Source organism: Temnothorax curvispinosus, unplaced genomic scaffold (assembly GCF_003070985.1).
Source record: "Temnothorax curvispinosus isolate PA1 unplaced genomic scaffold, ASM307098v1 QBEX01006321.1, whole genome shotgun sequence".
Taxonomy (NCBI): domain Eukaryota; kingdom Metazoa; phylum Arthropoda; class Insecta; order Hymenoptera; family Formicidae; genus Temnothorax; species Temnothorax curvispinosus.
Window position 1 is genome coordinate 1,326,841 of NW_020216101.1, and position 18,840 is coordinate 1,345,680.

The following is an 18,840-nucleotide window of genomic DNA, read 5'->3' on the forward strand; positions in this document are numbered from 1 at the left end:
TCATTTTATAACAAACAATGAGATTGTTATAGTAAAATTATATTATATTTTTCTTTCTATTTTACACCATATATATTGTTCCTTCCATTTTAATCGTTTCGTATTAGGTTCACAGTGCATTCGCAAATCCGCGATTAGCCGATTATGTTCGCGATATAGGGACATTACCCTCCGTGCAAACCCGTTCAGCACACCGACAATTAGTAAACGGCACTGGTCGCATGGTACGGGTACTAGTACAGGTGCGTCCTATATGCCTACAATCTACGACGGTGGCAAATGATTAGCGGATGTCAGTGATGTTTGGAGGCGGTGCTGTTAGTACAAAGCTTTCAGCGTTCACGACGGACTTGCACAATTTCGATTATCATCGCGCCCTCGGCACGACGATTAAATTTAAGTGGAGATATACTTGATGTTTTGTCGGTTGTTTGTTATCTTTCGATTACTATGGTCATCGATTTAATTTGCTTGTTTACAAATCTCAACCAGAATAAACTAAATAAATATAAACCCAAACTCTAATAAATTTGAAGATCTACAAACTGATTAATGCACAAAAATCTACGAGAACGCACATATAAGCTCACAAATTCATGGATCCAGAGACTTGTATAATTCTAGAGTCGATATTAAATATCTCCCCTTTTTGATATCTACAATATATTCTTTAATTAATTTAAAACCTATTTTTAAGAAAAAAAATTAGAGAAAGGTGTTTGCTTCCTGAGATTTTTCAAAATTTAAAATTAATAAATATTTCAGTAATTATATAACGATTAATTAAGATTCGGGTTTCTGAAACATGCTAGATTTCATATTTTATAAAAAGAAAAAGAAATTAAATCTTACATTATAGAAAAAATATTTTTAAATAACCTTATGCACATTCTATAATCCAAAATATTTGCGCAAGATTGCAAAATTCTTTTGTCTTTTTTGTCTTCGACAAATGTGCTTTTTCTCAAGCTTATTAACGCGAAATAATTACCCGTGCAAGAACAACGGATGAATTACATGCGACGAGCGGAATGTATTCACGTCGTCGACGACGAAATTCCGTCGAATACTCCTGTGAGCTACCGAAAATTGCAGAATGCGCAGCGCGCCTCTCGCACGTGCAAACGCGTGTAATTAACTCAGGCACTCACTTACGAATTCATACTGCAGAACTCTGGGGTTTGCGGGATAATGAGATTTCGCGGGCTAATTATACGGGGGGAGGAAGAGCTTCTCTATTGACGGCGGAACTTACGAGACAGTCGCACGCAGACTTCCGTCAACGGCGAAACTCGAAAGAGTAGATCGCGTCTTCTGGATCGCTATTCGTACACTGTGTCTCAATGAAATTGTTGTACTAGCGATTCTTAATATCTTGTGAGAATTTTCTATTTCGAATATCGATTAACTGCAAATTCTATAACTAATGTTTGAAAAGTAAATATTATAATAAGAAAAAGTAGTGTTTAAATAATAATAGTATGATTTTTTAAACATACAGGAAAAATAAAAAGAACTTATTGTAAACTGTGGTAGTATCATTTAAATAATAATATAAATTTAATAAATTTTTTTATACGATATGCTTTCCTTAACAAAATACAATTGACAAATTTAAGATTTATTAGACATAATAGCTAATATGTATATTGCTTCCTCATAGAGGAAGCTTTGTGATGGTGAAAAAATTTTTTTTCGAGATTTTGATGGAAATAGGTTTAGAATGTTCTAAAATGTCGAAAAATCGTATTAGTAAAAAATGTCCGGAAGTATGTATGTATGTGTGTGTGTGTGTGTGTGTGTACGGATTTTTTGTACACGCATCTACTTCTACAATTTTTTAGATACCGGGTTGAAATTTGGCACACAAATAGAGTATCATAGAAAGTATGTCCTCCTCAAATTTTATTAAAATCCATAAAACGGTATAGATTTTATGCAGATTTTCATTTTTTTGAAAAATGTGTTTTACGCTGCATCTTTCTCAATATTTGAGATAGCGATCTATTTTTAACTCTATTATATTTTTGAGTTTTTTCTACCCCTATTTCATATATAATTCATTAAAATTTGATTGATTAGATCTCGTGTTACACACATTTGAAATTTCGGAGAATTATACATACAGTTTCTAATTTATATAATAATTGAAATCGAGTTAAAATGTTCATATTTGATAGCTTCGGTTTTATCTCGAAAAATCGTATTAGTAAAAAATGTCCGGAAGTATGTATGTATGTGTGTGTGTGTGTGTGTGTGTGTACGGATTTTTTGTACACGCATCTACTTCTACAATTTTTTAGATACCTGGTTGAAATTTTTAAAGAGGTTAAGTTTTTAAAGAGTTAGGTGTGCGAGTAGAAACCTGCACATTGCTTGATTAGAGTTTTTAAGTGTTTAAGTAGAAACCTTCGCACACAAAGCTTCCTCTATGAGGAAGCCAACACAAATAAATACTGAAAATTATACATTGAAAAAAATAATGCTTCATCAACTTGCACACTTAATAACTATGAGGAAGCAATGTGCAAGTTTCAACTTGCACAATTTCATCTTGTGTGTATATTATTCGGCAATCACGCGGAAAAAAAGTCAAAACATTTTCTTCTAGATTCTTGCTATTGAATTATCTTAAACTAAATAAAATATATATATATTTTAGTTTTTACTTAAACACTTTTATCATCGAAAGAATTATAATTATCGAAAAGAATTATTTTATTTTTAAATTTTTATTTTTTTCTCGAATCAACGAATATATTTGTGCATAAATTTCCAAATAATATATATATATACATATATACAATATACGTACGGATAAAAAATAATGCCTCCTAATTTTTTTCTTTTGAATCTGACGCCATAGAAAATTTTGCGTTTCACTGAATTGATACTTGAAATCTCTAGTTGTACTATGTTGAGTGGTTGAGTGGTTACGTCAGTTACGTTAGTGTGTCACACGAACAGTTCAAACTGATGTGTGTTTCAGATATGTTTAATAGACAAGGGCGGTAATTGAATTTCTTACCGTGGAAGAAGTGAGTCCTATTGAAATCCATTCGCATTTCAGAAATGATGTTATATCATAAACATTTCTGAGACGCGAATGAATTTCAATGGCTGCGTTGAGCAGAAAGGGCAACTCAACGAGCGATCAGTGATTTTTTTAAATGATTGAATCTTGCCTTTAGTTCTTCCCTGGATCCAAGTGTAGAAACCAATTGTAATAAAGAATCATTGAGCGCTCATTGAACTGCTTTCTCCGCTGAACGCAGCCATTGGAACTCACTTCTTCCACGATAAGAAATTCGACCACCGTCCTTGTCTGTTATGCATATCTGAAACATAACACCAGTTCGAACTGCTCGTGTGACACACTCACGTAAATGATCGCAACACCACTCAACATAGTGCAACTAGAGACTTCAAGTAACAACTCACAATCAGTCAAACGCAAAATTTTCTATGGCGTCAGATTTGAAAGAAAAAATTAGGAAGCATTACTTTCGTACCGACCCTATATATATAGATATCTTCTCTTTCTGTAATTATATATTTTTAGAAGTTGGGTAAATATAATTTTACACTGTTAATATTTAAATCCTTGAATTTCTGAGTTTATAATGTGCAAATTATGAACTGTATAAAAATATGAAATATATCACATCTCATAATTTTTTACAATGCAACTATTAAACTTCGTCTCTCTTTTTTTTGTGCTTTTTTAAATAGCCACCATAGTAATCGATATCAGAATTACCCCAAAACAACTACTCCAAATATTCTATTAAACAAAAAGTATCCAAGTATTCTAGCAGTTTCATATAATTTCGCAGTGCAACGTACAAAAATTAATTCACGTAACTTTCTCTTGTTACCGGCAATTATTATAATCCCGCGACTGCAAATACGTGATCGAGGTTCGCAGCATTAATCAAAGATAAATAAATGTCTTTTTACCAGATCTCACAGTTATTCCTATTCCTACGTAGAAACTTATGTATGTACGAAACGGCGGATATTAACCGCGGTTTAACCGATTTAGCGTAGAACATATCGAAAGAGTTCGTAATTCTCGACTCAATGATTCACGACGTACTGGAGGCGTGCTCAGGATCGTGGGAAGGTTCCGCATGGCGGGGTACATGAAAATAATTTATTACGCGAGCGCAACTGTGTAATGCCCGGCCGGATAACATATTTTAACTTTACCGCTTGTTGGATAGCTGACACTTAAGCGAGCAGTCTAATTGCGAATATCTCCGTCCGCAATTAACGGGTCACCATGTTTAATTACGATTTTGCGTTTTACATTCTTTATGACCCGAAAGTTCCCGTCCTGTGATATATGCCAATCAGAACAATAATGTAATAATTAATAATAAGTATATTGCAAATTTTTCAAGCGTCAGGAACGATAAGGATTGCATATATTATACGCTTTTGACGCCATGCTCGCGATCTCTATCGGCGTTTTTTGTCCAATGCAAGAAATCCTTGGACGCATACATCCTTGCTAAAGTTATATAACTATATGACGACGTAAATCATTAACAATGCACACAACAAGGTACTTCTTTAAACACAAAACTACCGATCTTCAGTTTATCTGGTATTTATTCACGTAAGTTTGGTTTTAATTTAAAAATTGTTGTAATTACAGGATTTTTTTATTTAAGTATATGTATTAACAAATCTAATTGTTAGATTCATTACAGATTTAACGAGTCTAGAATTCATAAGTCAAAGATCCAAGAATCGAGAGATTTTTTTATCTTTCTATTAAAGATTTCCACTAGATAAAATAATCTAAAGGTCAAAGAGATAAAATATTAAAAAATCCGAAAATTTTTTATTAAAAAATTGAAAACTAAAAAGTATAACAATTTTAAAATTTATTCATAGATATCAGAAATGCTTTTGCCGCCGTATTCCCGTTGCTCATTCATCGAGAATAGCAAATGTTTCGAACACACCACGACATAGTGATATCGCCACCACGTGGTGCACTGATAAGACCCACGTGTATCGGTACCCGTATCGCAATTGGCGCGCATTTACTACCAGCATATGCACATCATATAAACATGACTATGTTCTTTCGAGCAATCTATTATCTTCGTTATCATTGTAATTATGATTAATATTTGTGTCTTCTGACATTTTGCGTTAAAATAAAATAAATTATCTATTGTAATGAACGCGGTCTTTAAATAATATTTTATATGTCATTTTATGTATTGCAGCCTGTAAATTGAGATCCCGTTAAAAGTCTTAATATATGTATATAATAATAAGAAACATTTAATTTCATCACTGTGTATAATTGAGATATTTCACTGGAACTTTTGTCTGGTGTACTATTTTTATAAATTTATCTCGCGACTCCTACACCTTCGCCACACGGCAATAATGCACCTTGATGCATTTTAAAAACTGTCCTTATATAGGATCGCGATAATCACACATATGTGGTTGCCATAGAATATATAAATATAATAAATCGATAAGCGAGCGCAACCGATAAGCGAGCATATGCGATTCGCTCGCATACGGCTATGGATTAAAGAAAATAAAAAGCAAATGGGTGAGATGTCTGACCTGCTGAAGATGTCCTTTAGCTCATGCTCGGACACGAACTGGCCCAGGTTTGCCACGAAGAGGGTGGAGCACTGCGCATTGCTGACGGCTATGTTCGGCTGTGATGAGGGTGATCCGACCGGTGACGCCAGTGCCGGCGACGGTAAAAAATGAGGCAGCGACGCGTGTATCGACGTCAACGTCGTAGGATGCGGCAGGGACATAGGCGCCTGGAAAATATAAATAATTCCGTCATGCACTCAACTCGCTCCGCTCGGCCATGAGTAGTCGGTTTGCTCGCACAGATCGACGCGTTTGCGTCAATCCGCCATGTCTTTCCCAGCCCTACTATTTGTCCCTTCAACAAAAAAAATTACACCTTTTCAGACAGCAAAAAAACTGAAGTCTAAAGGTCGTCCCGACATAGGGAACATACTTCCTCGATCGAAGGAAACAGCGCGTACCATTCGCGAAAATATTGCGAAAAACGAACAGGTATCCAAAGAATTAGAATCTAAGAGAAATTTCAATGTGTATGTTCTAACCTTTGGAATTTAAGTATGTCTTCTAAACATTTTTCTTGCGTGAACATATTCGCGTTAATTATAAGCCCACATTAAACCTTTTTTGTAATAATGGTCTTAAATTGTATGTTGCAAATTGCTATGCAAAATAGTCAACTCATATTACTTCTAATCACAGATCAAAGCACTTTTTTTTAATCTCTTGAGAGCAAAGTTATTTTTACCGGCACAATACTTTTTATTGATAAATTTAAAATAATGATTGATATATGACTAATCAATCGCATCGAAATGAATTATATAACGCAAGGAAACACAGCAGATTTCTCATCTAATACATACATATATACAAATATGTCTGTAAAATATATCAACATGAAAGGAATGATTCTGAATCATTTGCATTGAGTATCGTTATTAACTTATCAAAGCGATGATAAATCTCGCCAACGATTCTCGGTTTCGTCAAGTCGTTCGAAAATGCATTTAATCGAGTTGAATCGCAGAAGATATTCAACTTAATAAGTTCCGACGTTATTGCTACCAGGTTCTCGGTTCGTTATTCCTCAAGTGGATATCTCGAGATTCGCTTCCTTTTTACTTCCGTTAAAGGCAAGATGCGTACGGAGAAAAAGGAAATAATAGCGCGGCAGTCCGGGCTCGAGAGCCTTCGATTTATCAAACGTTCAATGCAACAGATTTTCTCTCTCGTGCGGCTAAATTCAAAGAATATCGACAGTGCTCTCAATTTTCGTAACAAAGATATTTTATGTTCGAGATTTGACGTGTGTATGTGAGTTGTAAAAAATTGATTTCCATTACTTCCAAAAGCTTTCTCAACATAATCCTTTTGCTAAATCGATATCCTGCCATAAAATAACAGTTTCATATATCTGACTTTTCTCGTGTAAAACTATTTTTAAGAATTTAGTTTATATTTTACAAAACAGTATACTTTTACGATTTTTGCGAAGTTTCTTCTGTAACGGCATCAGTATTAAACAAGAAGGAAGAATCACAAACTTATAGAATCTTAAGTATTAGAAACTTTAAGATTGAACGATGCAGGAATGATTTATAGATTTAAGAACTTAACTATATGAAACGATAACCCCCAAGAATATAATCAAATAATAAAATGTCTCCCGAAGTATTCGATTATTTAAATAGAAAATTATATCACTCCTAAAAATATAAGAGTTCAAAAAGTCACAAAATTCAAGCAAATATAATTTTGAGCAATGCTATTTACTTATATGAAATCCAGAAATGTCGGGATGTCAATTAATAGTATTAAAAAATTCAGTTGTCTATTTCTCTCAAAATTTATAAATTTTCAACACTAAGTATCGAGATATATTCACAATAACATTGTATCACGATTCTTTATCCTCGCATTCTCGATTAATCCATAATTTGCTGTGGCACGTAACGAAATAATATTGATCTTTTATTACAGTATAAAAGCAACTCATAATATCATACGCAATGCGATCGATAAAGTAGAGATTGTATCACGTTCGTCCACATTCGTGACTATATATCGTCCCGCTATTTGTCTTCATAGAAATCGGTAGAGGTGTGTTTCACGAGCAAGTTACGGGTCGGCATTAATGCGTGACAGATATCCACGTAAACCTGGCACAGACTTATGCGATATTAAAAATCAATAAAGTCGTGGATTGGTACCACCGGATTGGCATCGCCAATATCTTAAAGAAAATTGAAGGTATAATACTCGCGCTGAACAATCTTTCCGATTTTTCGAGCTTCGAGCTTCATTGAATATTAATCTTTTCCCTGAAGTATTCATTAGATAAGACTAATAGATACAAATTTTTAGTCGTATCGAAAGCCGTATTAAGATAGAAGAACAGTGTCTCTTTTCAATCTTACATCAGATTTTAAAATATTTAAACAAAAGATGAATTCCAAAAATAACGAAGACTTTGATATGGAAAATGTATATGTATACCCCTATTTCTATGTCTTTACATATATCTCTTCATTTAACTTTCCATATACCCTTAGATTAGATGCTGCTAATTACCTAACATGTGGCTTATCGGAGTTATTTATGGTTGTACCTTACTCATCATCTATCTTCATTAATAACTATGAAATAACCCCGAACCGTAGATATCGTCAACATATAATGTCCCCAAGTTTTGAATACTACTCCCCAGCTTGTAAAATTAAAACGGCGGAAAAATATGTACGATGCGGATAGACTGAAGAAAAAGTAAGCCATGGATTTATTAACGTCTACGGCGACCATAATTAATCCATGTCGCGACAAACTACGGAGACATCGCAATAACTTCGAAACTCTGCGATTCGAAGCTAGCGTGATATATACCCACACGGCTGCACATTTCTGCATAATACGTGAGGACACGCAGTGCGACGACAAGTTGCGCTATCGATTTTGTGACGATATAAAGCATAACATTCGAATATGCTGACTGATGATATTACACGCGTATACGGAAAAAATGTTATTTATAATAATTCGCATAGTATTATTCATTACGGTTAAGCTATTTTGGTTTTATGTAATGTTTATACAGAGTCAGGTATCATCACCGCATCAATTTTTAACGATGAGCTTTCTGCTCTAATTGCAACCGATCTTTTCTCAAATACACAGATTTCAAATTATAGGCTATTAATAATAAATAACATTGGGAAATTTTAAACATGCAAAGAGCAGAATTTTATCTTCATTTAAGTTTATTTTAAAAATTGTATAATTTAAAAATGTATTACAAAGATTAAAGATGGAAAAGTCTACTTCAAATTCATCAAAAAATCAAATTAATTATTAAAACTGATTATTCAAGATGCGATAATGATAAAGCACCCTATATACATAGTTCGCATAAAAACCTTTAAAGCAATAATCTAAATATTTAATAAATATTTTTTCTCCAAAAATCTAAAAATTTAAAGGTTCACAAACCTAAAGGTCTACGCGAAAATCTAAGAAATTCGACGATTTAAAGCGTTTATAAAAAGAGACCGAAGGATTAAAACGCTAAAAAATTCAACACCCAAGAATCTAAAAAATCCAGGAGTCGAGGGCTCAAGGTAGTCATGATCGAAAGCATTTTCGGTCCTTGAACCCTCATGAATCTCCTTGTTACCATGTAAGAGTAATCGAGTATAACGATCATGTATCACTAACGTGCATCGGGGCGCTCGTCGGCGGCTCCAGAGCTTTGTCTGCAGATAGTCAAAGATAGGAACGTACGGGGACCTGAGGATGTAACGCCGGGTGCACCAGCGTCGCATGTTGCAGCGTGCCCGGTAATTCGCCGGCTGTAGAATACGCCAATGGATGATGCCACAATTCAGGACCACCGGGGAAGAATGGACTCCCTAGGTCTGCAATAGAGCACAGGATTAGATAGAGTCGCTCCCCTGAGTAATTAAATGCGCGGTTGCGAACCGCGTTTCACGCACGTTCTTGCTCGTCAGGATATCTACTAATACTGGCCAGAGATAAATTTTTATCTTTTTCATATCGGATATATCATAAATATATTTTAATTTAATACACTGACATTTTTCAACATAAAAATAATAGGTATTAGCAGAAAAAGATTTATTAAATGTTGACTATATTTGTGTAAGTATCTTTTAACAAAATTAATAAAATTATTTGTAATTAAAATTTTTTAATACAAAAATGAAAAAAATTTTTAGAAATTCTATTAGAAATAGAAATATATCGGAAGGTTAAAATTTTGCTTATATCACAGTAGATATCTTTACATACACATACAGTAGATATCCTGTTCAATATATAATTATTTATATCAATCTTTCAATATTTTTGGGCAGCTTTCATGTAAAGTTTTGCTAAACATTATTTTTATACATGAAACATTATTACATTCCTTCTTATAAAAAATTTGATTTTAAATTGATCTATTTCTTCATTTACCAGCATACACTGTTTTTTACGTAAAAGCTGCCTATTAGTCTTTGCTATAGCAAAACTAATGACATTCATTATTAACAGGTCACAGAACCGTGTTACTCGCGGTCAAAACAAGTTATTTAAATATCGCATAAAATGTATCGGGTTCGAGGTGAAACGCACCGAAAGGTCGCGGCAATTTGCTGCGCAGATTATTAGCATTGTAATCGTCGAGATACTCAATGCACTTTTTATAATAAAACGCAAAATTATTTTGTCCTATTCGCGATGGAGATTAGATATGTATCTGACGCAAAAAAAAACGATAAAACATTACACCATTTGCTCGTGGTCGAAGGAAAGTGGACGCAATTCAATCAACATTTTACTAGTGATTACGCAATCAATAACGTCCAATTCATGATTTCTTTTCTTTACTTTAGTTACGAAGACGTACGAAGATAGAAACGATAATTACGGTACAGGGATTTTCGAAAGTTGGACAATGAGATTAAAAAAAGATCGATAAAAGCTCAGACGTATTAAAGATTATCTTTTACAACTAGGATATCGCAAATGGTAATTATAAAAGACTATATATAAATTACTATACATCAATAGATATTATATAATTAATAAATACCACAATTTTATATATTGAATTAATCGATATGAGTTTCGTAAAATAATTATTTCTTATCCTTTAGTGATTACGTGAAAATATATTCTTTAAAAATATATTTTTATATTTTTTATTTAAAATAACTAAATTAATGTAGCAGAGCTATTTAAATTACAAAAAATTTCAACCATTTATTTTGCTATATGTAAAAACTTGTATTTCTTCTTGTAATGTTTTATTTTTATTTATTTGTTTTTCATTTATGAACAAATATAATAAACTTATTTATAAATAACTAGTAAAAATTCATTTACCACTTAAGTAAAATTTAGAAACTTTATGTCGCAAATATTGCCACTCCAAGGAGCACCACGACGCAGATTATTCGCGGTGTAATGGCAGAGTACAGTGCGCCATCGAGCGTAATCGCCGACGGCACGACATGAAAAAAATGGTCTTCTTGGAAGCCGGTAAATCGCTGGAGAGGGACTTATGATTAGGCGTTACGAGCCAGTGACAATGGTAAACCGAGCGTCTTCTCAGCGACGCGCCGGCGAACCTTCATTTACAACTTCGTTCGCGACACTGATCTCGTTACGCAATTCATATAATATTTACATTGTTTATCTTTCTCGAAACATTTCAGCCTCTAATTATTTAATTCTAGTTTCCGAGCGATTTTTGTTGTGTCAGCTTAATGGCGCTACCTAAATACACGACTTTTCTCCGTCATGGAGAGAGTCAAACGATAAAAAAAAGCTGGCGAATTCTTGCAGAATATTCTTTTTAGCTATTTTCTCCTCTTTTTGTTGGCACTCGCATACGTGATTGCTATTACAAATGTAAAATTTGTAAGAAAAAAAAAACAGTAGCGACAAGTCAACACGAAGTTTGCGTCTATGTGAAACTGCGCCTTTTCTGTCGCGTTTCGTCACGAACGCGCAATTACTCCGCAATTTTTTTACTTGTATGAATTGTCGGAGCCACAGAGGCAAATGTATAACAAAACGCTCTTTCATACGCCACGCATCGCGATCGAGCATCGCGAAAATCTTGCGTCACTCACTTGCATATGTCCGTGCGATCAACTAGACAGCATATGATCTATTTCTTTCGATGACAAGCCAACTACAATCTTGCATAGATGTATTTTTATCTTGAAAATATTAATGTATCAATACGTCTGCAACTAAGCTAAGATTTATCGTTGAAATAACGTATCTCAACAATCCGTACAATAAATAATGTATAGCAATACATAATTCAAAGGCTCTCTCTTCATATAATTGTAATTTAATTCCATAATTGAATTTACCGAAATCATTTTTAATAGCATTTTTCAATATTTCCATGTCAATTGTAATTATACGTTAACCTGAATTATAAATAGGTAATAAAAATTAAATTGTAACTTATCATTTTTGATATTATTAATATAATTATATAATTCCCAATTAAATCATCGGTTAATCAACGATTTATTCGTGAAGAATTTTAAAGCACAAACAAAAATAAAAGATAAATAATCAGAACTTTAATTGTGAAAAGCCGCATAATTGGGTCACAAAATATTTTTGACCAAAACATTCAAATTAATCAAAATTCTTTCCTTCCTCTCTCTCTTCTTGGACATTTTTGTTACAAGTTAATTTCTAAGTTGCGTTAAAAGATGTTACTATTCTAAATACATGGAAAATATGATACTATTGTATATACATGGAAACTAATTGTATCCGCAACACAAAGATCGTATTGTTTCCTTTTGCAAGCCAACATTTTTATGTAACAAGAGAAATGCAACAATTTAATTTTCTAAAAGTTGAGCAACTATTGTAAATCCCATGAAATCTCCTGAGATTTATATCTCCCCTCCCCCCTTTCCTCGAGCAAAGAAGCTTTATTTTCATTAAAATGTGATTGTTCGCCAACAGAAGCCACTGCATAAGCCCTTACGTGTATATATGTCTGCCATTCGGTGGTGTGTTTTAGTCCCTGCCAGGACTGTGCACTTTATTGATTCTAGGCTGACCTCCGATTCGCATGGTGAAGCACACAGGCTCGAGTAAACGCGTACCGTCTAGGTAGGGAGAGAGCTTTCACCATTGTCGACGATCAGACTTTTTTTTATTTTTTTTCCATTTATTTCGACAAACGACAAGTGAATCCAATAAATTGGAAAACAACACATTGCCTTCCAATTTATTTAACTATAAAGACTTTATTACGCAATTAAACATATTCATGAAAAATAATATTCCGTTCCCCGCATTAATTCCTAAATTGAACTCCATGAAACTGATAATAACAAAGATATTGTATATATCGAATAATAAGGTATTAATTGATCGTTTAAAAAACTTGATTAGACGTTTACATATATAAACTGTATAACATATTTTTAATTAATTCATAAATGATATTATTTGAGTTTGGATCATATTTTGATCATAAGCTCTCTTATAACAATGCGATTTGAACATACAATTGTAAGAATAGCTTGTTCACAACCATTATGATAGATTTATAATTTTGATGACTTGCGTTCTTCAGTCTTATTGCCTTCCTTCGAAGTGATCCAATTCTCGTGCACTTGTTGATGAAAGTTACGGCGAAACATTTCATTTAACACCTCTCGCGTGTTCATAGAGTGACCTCGTATCATTGCACAGTGGAGATTCATTTGCACAATGCGTTTCTTCTTCGTGAGGCGTTATAACCGAGTGATTAATCCGAACCTTAGGAATATATCTTACAAAGCTCATTACACCGTTTTCATATTGTGCAAAAATTTTACTTGTTATTTTAGCAGTTAATGTGTATTTTTCAGTATTTAGAATTTATATGAATTGTATTTACATGTTTCTCATTCAATTAATAATTGCAATAATAAATTGGAGATTCTTTTCTTTTCTATCCGTAAATTTTGTCATTAATAACTTGCAGCGTTAATATTTATATCTGTATATAAAAATTAAACTCTTAATTGCTATAACATAACAGCGATAAGAGAGAAATTATAGATGTAAAATATTAAGTGTCTGTTATAATTTATAAATATATCGCTCTCGCACTTGATTATCGTGTTCATATTTATGTGTTTTATATTGAAAGTATATGTATTATATATGTCTCTCGTGTTATTTATTGCTCTATGGAATCAGCTGTATCGCTGATTATTATATATCGTGTGATCTGTTTTTCTTTATATCTCATTATTCAAATCAATATATCGAGGTTAATGCTATGTTTACAATAAGAAATTAGCAAACTCAATGCACAATAAAATGAAAACGCAAATAAGATTTTACATCAGTCTATAAATAACTTGTTTAAATATTTGTTATTAACTTCGTAATGCTAACAGCGGTATAAACCATATACTCCGCAAAATAAATAACTTGAGTGAATTATCCGATATAAATCAACTCCGACTCAGTTTCCATGTAGGACGATTCTCAGAACTACATTTATACCCATTTCAAAAGAGCATTAACGTGTATAACAAATATACAATTATGAGAATTCCCGGCGCGGCTAGATGCAATTGTTTATTGTCGTCGATCACGGAAAAGGTAGGACTTACAGACGTCGATAATTATTCTCGAGCACGTGTCGCATTCATATGCAAATAAGAAATGAGGTATGTATCCGATGGGGAAAAGTTTTCTACGAAAGAGCAGTCCTTTTTAAAAGAACGCGCAATTTCTATATCGATTCATAAGGCCGTCATTTGTGGTTGACACACGCAACCCTCGCGAACTATACGTGAACAACGCGCGTGGCCTTTCGCACGAACCTATATACTTGCAACACCTTCTTGGCGTCGCGTATGGAACTCAATATAACGCACATATGCGCGGATCTATGTTAACGCTAACGCTATTGCGGTGCGGCTCCACCGACATCGCGCCGACATTGCGCGGGGGCTCCGGCATGCAGCGTGCGAAAAGCCAACCGAGCATACCATTTTCCAGCGGGAAAATGCAGGCTGCATTCCTCCACGCGTAGATAATGCATAATATGTCTGAGCACGCACGGTCAAACGTGGAAAACTCGGTTAAATGGACCATGAATTTCAGAGCGTACAATCAACGTGCGCGTCTTCCACGCCGCGCAAATCTTGGGTCTTTAATACAACAAGTACGAGAATTTATTGCATTAATTTCGTTGATGTCGTATTTTATACTGCACGATCGTAATCTCTCCAACGAACATTATTGAAACTGAAACAATATTAAAACTTCGCAATTGTGAAAGATATTAGATAATAATTTCTCTAAGAGAAGTAGAAAAGGAGAAAACAAGAAGAAAAATGTGATTACTCTGCATCTAATAAAATTGTAATCATTGAAAAATATATCGGTATTTTTAGGTACTCTGTAATTTGTCCGTTAATTGCACTTTACGTAGAAAAATACGAAAGCCGTTCGTGCGACTATTCAACAAAACGTCGGATATTAACAACCACCAACAGTCGTGTAGATACAATTTAACCTGATTATTCCTTACGATTATTCTCCTCCATAATTCACCAGCAAACAGTTTAGGTGGCGATCATAAATTTTATTGAGCCCGCGCGCGTCTCACGTAACTTTTGATATGCAAGAAGCCAGTGTCTCTCAACTGAAAATTTGTTCTAAACTTCGGCGATGAACAGGGTCCCTGAAGAATCTTTACAAAGTTTCCTACAACACCTCTATCGCATTATACTTTAATAACAGATTCTTCGATTTTTTATCGATTTTTCCTCGACAAAAGTATTGAAAGCAAACATTGTTTATAATTATGAACCTGAACATTGTACGTCTTTAGTTAAAAATAAAGTTTAAATACAAATTTTATTAAAATAAAATTTATTCATAATTAATTCAGAATTATATACTTGTTATTTATTACATTTTCTAATTTAAGTAAATATGTAATATTTCTCTTTAAGAATATAAGAGTAAAAAGATCATATAACAGTGCGTACATACGCGACTAAATATACACACAAAATAATTCTGTAAGTGAAGTATTTGCAATTGTAATCGCTCTAAAACCACAGTTAGAAAATGCTTATGCAAATAGAGTTGAGAATCGCCACAAAAAGCTGGCATGCGTTTGTATTTTTTTCGCTCGTCGCTTTTGCATGATCAAAGTGCAGAAACTTCCCGTATATGAGTCACATTTAATCATCGATACGAGCATTCCGCGCAAAGTGAATGGTAACTGAAGTCATTACGAAATCTGTGCCAAGTTACTGTTGTACCATTGATCTAAACATATCCCTATATATTCTAAGAAATAAAACAGTTTATGAACATAGTAATATAAAACGCTTTTATTATAATACTTTCTCCGTTTCAATTTGTGGAGAATCTAAAAAGGAGGATCCAAAATTTTCTTATGTCATCTATAACTATAAATGAAATCCAATGTACCTACGTCAGAATTATATTTTTACCGTAACTTGTATTATTGTTTTCAAAATCGGATTCTTCGCGTTAAAGATTAATTCACCGGTATGCTGCTACTATACGTAAATTTATTCCAAGATATTGTTTACATTTAAATTCGATTTAAAAGCAACGAATTACTTTAGATAAACTCAAAGCCGAGGCTTTATTTCCCGAAACATGGAAGAGGGAAGTTTCGTCAAACATAATTCCACGAGATTGGAAAGTGTTGGCAACAAATTCCAAAATTTATCAACCCAGAAAGCATGTATATATATAACTCTTATTATATTCTCAGAAATATATATATCGCGGCGTGTATCTACCCAGCAAAGATCAATATTTCCTCATTTTTAATGTTAAACGTCTTCACAATTATAATTCTCATCAAATCTAATTCATTTAAAAAAAATCTAATCTCAGTTCCATGGTAAAATATATACATATAACTATATGTATAACATGTCAGATAATTACAAAATTTGAAATAATTATCTCACAAATTAACAAACATATTTTAATTTGTAATTTGCTAAAATTGTCTATTAAAAATGATCAATAATATGCGTAATTTAATGTCGCAAACTAAAAATTATTGAACGTGGCACAAATTCATTAATTATTTCAATAATTTTATTTCTTCGGTATCTATAAAGATAATCTCGTCGACGCTACGTTTAGCAGTTCGATTATGTCTTATTGACGTGGCTTGGCGTGCGGCGCGGCGAAATTGGGTCATCGTACGAAATTGCTACCACCTAAAACGAAATTATTCCGCGAAATTTCCCGACGCTGCTGGATGTGGTCTATTTACGCGATATTAAGAACGCCATTAACGGCTGGTTCCAGTCGAGGAGGATAGTACCGTTGGTACTACTGATGTTTAGACAATTAAATAATCGATTCGCCTTCCTACATCGCAAAACATTTGCCAAATTCCCTACGTTAGAAAATTGCTCAAGAGACATTATTATCCAAATGGCCCTACAACAATATAAATAACTTATGTATTTCTCTCTGTAATCTTTCATTAAGACTTAAACGATTTAATAATCAACTTAACGTGGAAAGAGTATTTTGAGAAAAATTAAGAAAGGTTACAAATTATTTTATCAATGCATAATTGATAAGTTAGTGACACAATGAGGACTTAGAAATATTTTCTAAACATAATTGTCTCATTTTATATTTAAAACAATCTACTAATATGCTAAAATCCCTCAACCTTATTATATCACAAAGACCATTATAACAGCAGCTCGAGTTCATTCGTCACTGACACGGGTAATAAATCACCGCTAGGCGGATGATGCGTTCGGATATTATGGAAATAAAGACGATCTTATATTCTATACAAAAATCAAACAGCGCTCGCAACAGCAAAATTTATCACAGTCACTGTTTCTTCGGAAACTGATGCGCTTTACGTCCGTCCGGCAAGTCTGTTTCCGCAATGTGACACAAATACATATTTATTGCGTGCGCAAAACGCGCACGTAGCCCGTATAAACGTGCGGACCTTCGAGATTTATTCAACTTTATTCTGCCCCTCTCGTTCCATTACTTGTGATCGATACGTGATATATATATGTATACCGCCTGACTTGACCATTCGTGATCGCCTTTCTTTCTGTCCATGACATTTTTATACAAAATAGCTATATACATATTTTCCACACTTGCATTAGCAAGATCACGTTGCATTTGCCATTAAGCTGTTTTAGTATCGCTCGGATTAATCCCACGTAAGTGCGCATGTAAATCAATTACGTAGCATCAATTATGTCAACTATAAGTTATAATTTGTAAATTTTTCCCACAATTTTTAATCCTTCGACCACGAATTTTACTTGCTTATAATATTTAATTACAAATAATAATTATTACCGAATAAATTTTATTTTATATTATTTCAGATATTTTTTACATATAAAATATCCTAAAAATATAAAGAGAGCATGAGAGATTTATATAATTCCAATTCATATTTAATAAATAAATTGTGCCATTTGTTATTATAATAAATTATCTTCATATTTTCCACCCATCTGCACCGCGCAATGCACATGGACGGATGACTAGCACTTCTTACAAATGTTCTTAATATTATAGCTTTTGATGTCAATAACGCGCACATGATTTATACCCAGGATACCTTAAAAAAAAACGCATGCCCACACGCATTAGACACAACCATCCAACAACGATAAAAGTACGCAGGCACAAAAATATTTTTACAAAATTAAAATATTATTTATTAAAATTGATTTTGTACAGACCAAAATAAAAGCATCTGACATCTAAAAAGAATTGCTCATTTTATTTTAGTCGAATTAAATAATTTTAAAAATAAATCAATTTTATTCGAATGGGCTGAATTTTTTAACAAAGAGAGATTTAAATGAGAATAAAATATTTTGCTTATTAAATGCGCGTTTTACAATATAGATATATATAATAAATGCATTTATAAAATATGTTATAAATACCTATATGATAAATAGTAAAACAAAATAATACGAAATAATTAATGTTTATATCTGTGTATGAATATAAAATTTATATAAAATACAAGACGTAAAAAACCTAGACTAGAGAGAGAGATTTAAGAATTTAAAACTTAAATAAGTATAAATGAAGATAGATAGATAAATAAACAAATCTGAATTGGAGTAACACATCATGAGAACAAAGAACCGCGGTCTAATGTTGTTTGAGAAAATAACAGCGCGTTGACTTTAGACAGATTGC

The 18,840-nt window shown here is 33.1% G+C and overlaps 1 protein-coding gene across 1 annotated transcript in view; it reads right to left on the reverse strand.

Moving 5' to 3' along the window:
* The window catches only part of LOC112455689 (RNA-binding protein with multiple splicing 2), a 51,774-nt gene that overhangs the window by 19,101 nt on the left and 13,833 nt on the right, over positions 1-18,840 (reverse strand). The window contains exons 5-6 of the mRNA XM_025017782.1: positions 9,358-9,491; positions 5,602-5,810 (exon numbers count right to left, since the gene is read on the reverse strand). Of these exons, the coding sequence (XP_024873550.1) occupies positions 5,602-5,810; positions 9,358-9,491 (343 nt within the window). The remainder of the gene's footprint in view (positions 1-5,601; positions 5,811-9,357; positions 9,492-18,840) is intronic.